At 45.8% G+C, this 8,691-nt stretch overlaps 1 protein-coding gene across 3 annotated transcripts in view; it reads right to left on the bottom strand.

Moving 5' to 3' along the window:
• Positions 1-2,499: 2,499 nt before the first annotated feature.
• Positions 2,500-8,691, bottom strand: part of Rsu1 (Ras suppressor protein 1) — a 191,494-nt gene continuing 185,302 nt past the window's right edge. For 2 of the 3 annotated variants that reach the window (XM_005386968.2, XM_005386967.2), the window contains one exon: positions 2,500-4,857. In XM_005386968.2, the coding sequence (XP_005387025.1) occupies positions 4,755-4,857 (103 nt within the window). In that variant the 3' untranslated portion in view covers positions 2,500-4,754. The remainder of the gene's footprint in view (positions 4,858-8,691) is intronic. The other variant, XR_261324.2, reaches the window with a different exon arrangement.

The raw sequence follows: 8,691 nt of genomic DNA, 5'->3' as shown, positions 1-8,691 counted from the left end.
ATAGCAATATTTAGAGATTTTTCTCTTAGAGGAAGTTACTTTGGTGAAGTGGACTCAGTTATGAAGAAGAAAATCTTAAGGGGTGTGTCAGGATTTTTCCCTTAATGTTAGCTTTATATTATCCAATTAACAATGATATTTAATTCAATTAGACAAACATTTATTTAGCCCTTACTGTAGACCAGGTAACCTGTTAGGTGTTGGTAGATATAATAGCAATGGACTAATCAGTAGCGTTTTTCTGTAAAGGGCCAGATAGTAAATCTCTGAGGCTTTGTGAGCTATAGTCTGTCACAACCAGTTAGCCCTGCCGTGATAGCACCAAAGCAGCCATACACAACATGTGAACGAAAGGGCATGGCTGTGCACCAACCGTATTTACAAAAACAGGTCTGGGTTGGGTCTGGCTTATAGGCTCACGTCTCCTGATTTTTGTCCTCATGCGGCCTACGTTCTAGTGATGATGCTATCTGGCTTCTGGGCTTGTGACAGGGATTAGGCAAAGTGAATTGAAATTTATAGTTAGATCGATGTATTGAGAAAGTGACTTTCTGACAAAGATTTGAAGTTGGTGAGGGAGTTCTATTTGGGAAAGGAACATTCTAGAGGGACCACATGTACAAAAGCCCTGAGATTGGAAGAGCCTGGAGGCCTGCGGGGCTGGTGTCGAGGGTGTAAGGAGAAAAGCAGTAGAGGTGAGGCGAAGAGGACCGTGGCCTGCTGGATACTCGGCCTTGGTGACCCAGGCATTCACGCTGAGGAAGCAGAGAAGGCACCAGTGAAGATTGTGAGCAGAAAGGCGTCCTGATCTGACACCGGCTTTATAGGCTCTGTTGAGCAGACTGTAAGAGGCAATAGTGAAAGTGGGTGCCCCACTGGAGAACATTTCAATAATCCAGGTGAGATCTGAGGGTCACCTGGACCAGGGCAGAAGTAGACGCTCAGGTCTTTAGTTCTGGTTGTATTTTGAAGGTTGAGGGAGGATTTTTCTACCGAGTATATGTGGGAAATTAGGAGTATGAAGCTTTGTTTAAAAATTAACTTTGCTCCTGTAATCCCAGCACTTGGGATGGGAGCCTGAAGCAGGAGGATCATTGTGAGTTCAAGACCAGCCTGGGCTATATATCAAGTTCCTGGCCAGCCCAGACTATATAATGGGACCCTATCTAAAAATAAATAAATAAATAACTTTGTAATACAAGAAAAAAGTATTAAGTACATTTTTTGTTTTTCTTCCTGTACCAGGAATCGAACTCATGACCTTGTGCTTGCCAGGCAGGCGCTTTGCCGCTGAGCTAAATCCCCAGCCCTTAAGTACATTGTTTAAGTAAAAGTATACAAACATCCATTTCTATTTTATAGTTTTCAAGCCCAGTTTTCTCTGGGTTCATCTGATTTTCATCCTGTATCTATTCCAACATACTAAAGTAAGGCTTTACCTTTCCCATGTGGTGTCCAAGCAGCTTCTATTCCAGTGGGTGAATCTGGTGTGACTCTAGGCCAGCTGCTCAATTCCGGAGTACTTCCTAAAGCAAGTTCCATAGGTTATAGGGGTCAGATAACTCAGTGAGCAAATGGTTCTGTGACCAAATAGCCCTGCATACTAGACTGCCTGCTCAAAGATTCAAAACACACATTAAGTTGGTAAATCTCTGAGCAATCTTGTAGGAAGAAAACATGAAAAACAAAAATGTTTTTAACTATGTCTCTCCCTATTCTCCCACTTTTTCTACTTGCTCTCATCTGTATTTAAAAACAAAATCAGAAGGTTCATGATAAACAGAGCATATAACTTCCAGTAAATAAAGAGAAACGCTCCTCTCCTAGACCTCAAAACCATTATAAAATTTCCCGTCAAACAACTTGCCCTGTCTACCTTATAGACTGTTACAACCACCAAATGTAATTGTGTGCTCAAAGTGTCTGCACACCTCCTCCAGGACACTCACTCCGCCATGTGGGCAAGGCCAGGGTTTCACATAAAAAGGAGAAACACTGGGAAAGATGTTTGCATCAAGGACTAAAAACTGTCTCCAGGTTCTCTCCAGGTTCCCTCCCAGGCTCTCAGCGCTTGAGTACAGGGCCTCCGTAGTCTGGATCTGCAATGGCCCCACTGGCCCAGGCGCTGAAGGCTCAGTCTCCAGCTCAGGGTGCTTTGGACAGGTGAGCTGGCCTCCTCTGATATGTGATTCCACCATGATACAGTACGCCAGTACAGGCCCAAAGCAATGGGGCCAAGCAACTATGGACTAAAAGCTTCACTGCTTGAACGGAAAGAAGCTTCTCCTCCTTTGAATTGACCTTGGGTATTCTGTCAGTGACGGGAAGCCGACTAACACAGGTTCCTTCAGTGATGTCAAGGTGTCAGCGGTCAGCACAAGAGAGAGATTTCCGTGCCGTGCTGGAAAGGGCATATGATGTTTATTAAAAGACTACCTTTGGAGCTATGAATTTTTTGTTAATCCAGATAGAAAGCAACCAGAAAACACTGTAGAAAAAGATGTGAAAAACCTATTTTAATGACAAAAGAAAACAAAGCCAATTGAATATTTTATATTATACTTTGAATTTAAGTATATGATCTTTTCTGAATTACATAATATACAGTATGCTAATTTCATTTTAAAAAATTTAATGTTTCTGATTACAAAAGTGTACATGCTTGTTACATAAAATTTAAAGCGCAGAATAAGTATAAAAAGACAATAAAAAAAACTTAGTTTACCATGAAGAGATAATTTATCAGCCTTAAAATTTTTTCACTTCCATTTAATACTTTTAGGTTTACATATTTTAAACACAATTTCGTTTTCACACAACTGGGCCATCATGATGTAGTTTTTGAAGTCTTTTTTTCTACTTAACTGGTGGGCACCCAACTTTTCCCCACATTTTCACTTTGTACACAATGCTACAAAAACAAGTTCCACATAGTGCTTTGTGTGCAGGGATCACATCTTACCAATAAAAATCCTGGATCCCAGTACACACTTTTAAGGTTGGGCTCCATGTTATCAAACTGCTACCACCTCGCAGGAGAGAAACGTATAATGCCCACGGCTGGGTCTGAGAATGTTTATCTCATGTTACTCCTCTCACACCTAATACTGCCTTAAGGCATAGCTGCACACTTCTCATTGCTACACATGGCTCACACTCTGACTTGTATTTTTTTGATTAGTAGTGAGCGTTTGCTCCTCCTCCCTTTTCTTCTGTTGCCTGCAATATCTCTTCCTTGTGAGTTTATCTGCACTGTCCATATTTCTACCTGGAATGCTACAGGAAAACTTTCATTCCAATCAACTACCGGGGAGCCACTGGTGTTCTCCTGCAATTTCATAAGCTCTTCCATGAATTTAAAGAATTTAGGTGGAGGCAAATGCAGTGCTATGTCCCTGAAAACAGTATCGATTCTACTCTCAAACAGGTCATGGCACCAGAGGATCTCCCTTCCCAAGGCTGACTTCTTGGTAACTGATACAAGTTATCCAGAGATAGGAAACTGAAATGCAAAGGCCACTGAAATGGAAAGTCCACGTGCTAATGGATTCAGGATTTTTTTGTTTTGATTCGGCTTTTCAGGGTCCCAGTGGTCTTGGCCCTGGGAGCTTATGTGAGACAGGTAGGTCCGCTCCAGAGGTCCATTTGGACTACGTTTCATCAGCACAAAGCATCAGCTTGGATTTATCTTCATTTCCATAATGCTAGTGTCGATAAGAAGGAAAACTGCCTACCACAGATGTGAAATAATGGGTTGTTTAATGACTCGGCCCAGGCAGTTTCCACACAGGCCACAATGTAGACTGCACACGCTGATACAACTTCGCTGGCAACAAAGTCTCCTAGAAGAAGGCTTTAGTATGAGCAGATTTTCTGCAGAGACAAAAACACATACTTGAGTCCTTCCTCCCTCCGTTTCACAGCTCTCGTCTCCCAGTCACTGGCAGAAGTCACCACTTCTTCGGCGAAGGAGTGCCGCTTTCCAAAATCCTTTGGCAGAATCTCCTAGAGATTTGTTTTTCTGCAGCTTCCTAATTTTAGAAACAGTCTTCAAAGAAAGAAAAAAAATACATAAACCCCTGACAAATTGATGTGAGAAGAAACTAACTCTGATTTAATTTTGAATTTGTTTCATGGAAAGTTTGACTTTATCATCTGCAGCCAGTAAAACTGGAGGTCATTTTTTTTTTTTTCCGGGGGGGGGACAGTAAACAAAAACATGTATGCCCTAAAATCAGATTATTTTTTCTAGTCAAAAAGCGTCGTGTGGTACAAATTCAAGATTTTATTAAAATCCTTTGTAAGCTAAGTGAACATAACAGCTCAGCAGTGAAGGAAGACTTTTTAATAAGGCAAAATAATGAGTTGTGTGAATAAACAAAAGAATGAAAAGTGTTAACTGTGACATTTAAGTGGTTACATGATTTTAATTATTCTTTTGATAATAAGCAGGCTTGTGATGTCTATTCAAGGCACTGAAACCTGTGCCTACTCTGGAATTTGCAGTTGAATTACAGCTCTGTTTTCTGCCCTTGGCAATTTCAAGGAAACAAATGGAAATGGTTTGAACGCGGTATAGAAACCTACCACCTACCAAAAGAATTTAAAAGGTGAGCTGGTAAGAACTAGACAGGGAGAGTGAAAAGAAATGCTTTTAAAAAGCCACCCGAGCACTGTCCTTATTTGTGAGAAGGAGCGAGAGGTCAGAAGAGCTAGTCGGAGAAGAGTCCAGAAGCCCAGCACCGGCCAGCCCCTCATTTGTTCTTGGCTGCCAGAGGTTTCCGGCTGATCTTTTTCGATTTGTCGTTATTCTTCTTCGGGGGTTCCGGGTTTGCCTGCATGTGTCTGCCGTAGAGGCTAGAAAGAGAAAGGGGAGAGCGTGAGGTCTCTCTTCCCAGCCCAAATTCCTTCTGGTAGAAACATAAGCAACAGATTCATCTCCAGAAGTAGTCAATCAACCAAAGAACACCTTTCAAAGATCCCTTGTTTTACTATATGTAACAATTTAAAGGGGCTGGAGGCATAGCTCAGTGGTAGAGCATTTGCCTAGCACGTGTGAGGTCCTGGATTTGATCCCCAGAACCATAAAATAGTTAAACACAATTGTCTTGCACATGCGCGTGAACACGTATGCATGTGTTCTGCAGCGAACAAGCCTCCTAGAACTTCCCACTCACTGGGCAGGGTGTGGAAACCTGGAAGAGGTCCTCTGGATTCTGGGTACAGCTCATGCTCAGGAAGACCAGTGTTTCAAAGGCCGTGAGTGTTTAGGTGGAGACATGACTAAAAGAAGTTTGGGCAGGAGAAACAGAGTGTCCATTTCGTGACAAGTGAGCACCACGCCTGGCCCAGCAGCCCAGGGGCCGGCTGATGTGACAAAGAGCAATGGGGTCCAAGTCCGGGCTGGCTGCTCACGTGTGATTGATATCGCAGGGACGGTGACCACACATCAATGCCACATTAATAAGTACTGCTGATTAAATGTTGACAAAGTGCCTTACAATTACAGGGATGGCATTCACTGCAGCGCGGAGCTGGCTCCATGGCTGAGGGGATTTAACTGAGCACCAGATAGTAATTAATCCATAATTTATGAGTGATTCTGATTAAACTAAATTAAAAGCCACCCTAAAATAAATACTGCTTAACCTTAACTCCCCTTATTGATATAACTGTGTCTCCCAGAGAGCCCGGTGCGTGTCTCGGCTCTCAATTTGTCCAAGGAGAGGCACCCGCTGACTCTCGCCCGCAGCTGCCTTGCACCGATGGGAGCCTGGTACAAACACTGTTCTCCGGTTCACACTGGTTCTAAGGTTCGGGTTCAGGAAGACCCGGACAACACCACTGGTAACCTCTCCACTGAATCACTCTGAAGCCACAGAGAATCTCCATTCCAGACAAAGGATTTTCTTTTTTCAAGGGGAGATATAGCTACTTGTCGCACTCTAAGATGTTTTCATGTATGCTTTTGACGTCAGCCTGAACACAAGCCTGAAGGTTAATGCTACCAGACTTGCAATCAACCGTCCATTCTTGACACTGGCGTTTTGTGCCCACACCGTGTGGCGCTCTTTAGCACGTACTGGAGCCCTTGATGACACCAATGCCCTGGCTGGCAGGCTGAAGGGAAGACTTAGCAACGTGGAGCTGACTGTGATTGGTGAGGGACGGGTGCACCCCGGCGTTTTCGTAGCTATATTATATGCTCTTCCCAGGAGTCTTCCAAGGACCTCCTTAGAAGTGGTACTAGCAGGGTCCCCCAGCGGTGGTGAAGAAGAGCAGGTGCCTTCATGGAGTTAGGAATGCAGAGTTTGGAGACGGATTTAGGAGCCAGAGAGAAGACTCTCCAGCCAGGTGTTGCTCTGCAGCTAAAGGGGAGGGTCGTTTGTTTTCTGTCAAGAAGGCGCCATCTGTGCTGGAAGGAAGTAACACGAGAGTTCACACATGGGCTTTCAGGCTCTGTAGGAGTCAGCAGTTTGGAGAGCTTTGTGCTACATAATGGAGCTGGCAGCCCACTCTGGCCCAGCCTGGCACTTGCCCCTTGGCAGTCATAGCAGAGCCACTTTCTTCTCTGACAGAATCTGCCACACAGGAAAATGCAACCTTGGACTTACATGGGGTCCTCTCTACCATGTTTCAAAAAGGATCACAGATGCTGGCAAGACCAAGCAGAGGACACCTTAGTGCCTTGAAAGCCAGGTTTAGGCAGAGCAGAAAGCAAGTCTCAAGTTACCTCTGATGCTACCCCTATTTCCCAAGCTGTTCCTTTCTACTGCTCAAAACCTTGGCGTATGTAACCTTACACGGCAAAAGGGACCGGCAGGTGTGATGGAGTCGGAGTCAGGCACTTGAGAAGTGAAGATCGTCCTGATTATCTGGGTGGGCCAACCTTACACCACTTCCTCCTTAGCACCTCTCTAGATAAAGCAAAGAGGTAGAAGAAACCCTGAGCTCAAGTGGAGCCATCTGCTATACAACCCCCTCCTTAATCAACACACCTAGAAACGTACTCTGCCCTCGAGGATCCTCCGATCCCTTCCTCCTAGGGTGCAGCTTGCTTAAGGCCATGAGCTCCATGCTTGGGAGCTTCGAGCTGCAGCGTGACATTCTGCGGAGACCTCTGTCTGCCCAGGTCACGTAGGGTCTTGGTAGCTCCAGTCACAGCCCCCTTACAGCTTCTTTTAGATCTCTCCTCTCCTTTCCCACCTTGTATTCCAGGAAAGGAAAAAGAAATAGACAATATCGAACTTTAAGGACTATAAACACCTACAGAAATATGGCGCCACAGTTCATGCACCTGGAAACTTGGGTGATAGGAAAGGGGGTACTGACAGCTGTGAAAGGCCAGGGGAGGCTGAAATTGCAGCTGCTGATCTGTGTCACATCCTGGAGGGGTGAGGAGCCAAGCTGGGCAGGGTGCATGGGTGGCCTTGGGGAACTCAATCCAGTCATTTCAGAAGGGGGTACCAAAACTCCTCGGCCCTGGGCAGGCTCTGCTCCCATTACGGAGGGATCTGAGACGCTCTGCTGTTTCCGTTCCTGCCCTTTACATTCAGACTCCACTGTGTGTGTCTGGATTTCCCAGGGCCATCCAGCAAGTCGCACAAAGGGCCAGGCCTGAAACCGCAACCATGGATATCTAAACCCAAGTTTTGACGCTTGCAGCTCCTGGCTCTGTGCATGCCTCAGTTTCTTCTTCTGTCAGAGGATGTCCTTTCGCTAGCAAGGTGGTCCAGTAAGCCTGGCACCGTGGCAAGTCCCTTAGAAACGGCCACCACAAGCTTTTGGAGAGAACGGCTGATGTGGTTAAATGCTAAGAGTGATTAAATATAGGTAATTACACGATTACCTTATTTCTTTAGGGCTTTTTCCTCTGAAAAGAGCACAGTCTTTTCTATCAATGTTAAATCCCCACACACCTCTGGAAGAAAGGTTTTAATCCTCTTTGAAGAGAGCAACTAAAGCTGACCTAGCTAAATGCATTGCCCCAGTTCCTTGGTGAGTCACTGGCAGGGCTGGAGGGCACAGGGTCTGCTGTGACATCCTTTAACTACTCCCTGTGTGGGCAGATGAGAGCTGGCCTTTTCCCGGGCAGCCACGCTCACATGGGGACAGGGCTGGGGCAGGCAGCAGCCAGAGCATCTCAGGGTCCAAAGTCTCGGTGCCATTCCGGGCTCCACCAGTAATGAGCCCCGGGGTCTCAAGGCGGTGAGTGTGGCGGGCAGATCAGCGGCCTCCAGAGGGGGCCACATCCTAACCTCAGTACCCGTGCACTTGTCCTTTCACATGGCCCAAGTGACCCTGCAGGCGGGGGGAGTAATTAAGGGCTGTGAGCTGGAGAGATAATCCTGGTTTTTAGGGTGAACTGAGTGTCATCAAAAAGCATTTTTACCCGCACCCTGGGATGCTGAGGGAGGACTGAAAGTTCAAGCCCAGCCTGGGCAGCTTACACCCTCCCCCTCTCCCTCTCCCTCTCCCTCTCTCTCTCTCTCTCTCTCTCTCTCTCTCTCTCTCGCTCTCTCTCTCTCACACACACACACACACACACACACGGCTGAGAATGCAGCTTAGTGGGAAGGCCCTACTTTCAATCCCCAGCAACTGAAAAAAATAAGTGAATAAAAAATTCTTGTAAGAAAGAAGAAGGCTGCTGGCTGGGAGATGCAGGAAAGAGGGGCCGAGAGGCGCAGG

This window comes from Chinchilla lanigera, unplaced genomic scaffold, assembly GCF_000276665.1.
Source record: "Chinchilla lanigera isolate Chin_1 unplaced genomic scaffold, ChiLan1.0 scaffold00028, whole genome shotgun sequence".
NCBI classification, from domain to species: Eukaryota; Metazoa; Chordata; class Mammalia; order Rodentia; family Chinchillidae; genus Chinchilla; species Chinchilla lanigera.
Note: the sequence above shows the minus strand (reverse complement) of the source record. Positions and strands in the feature narration are given on the sequence as shown.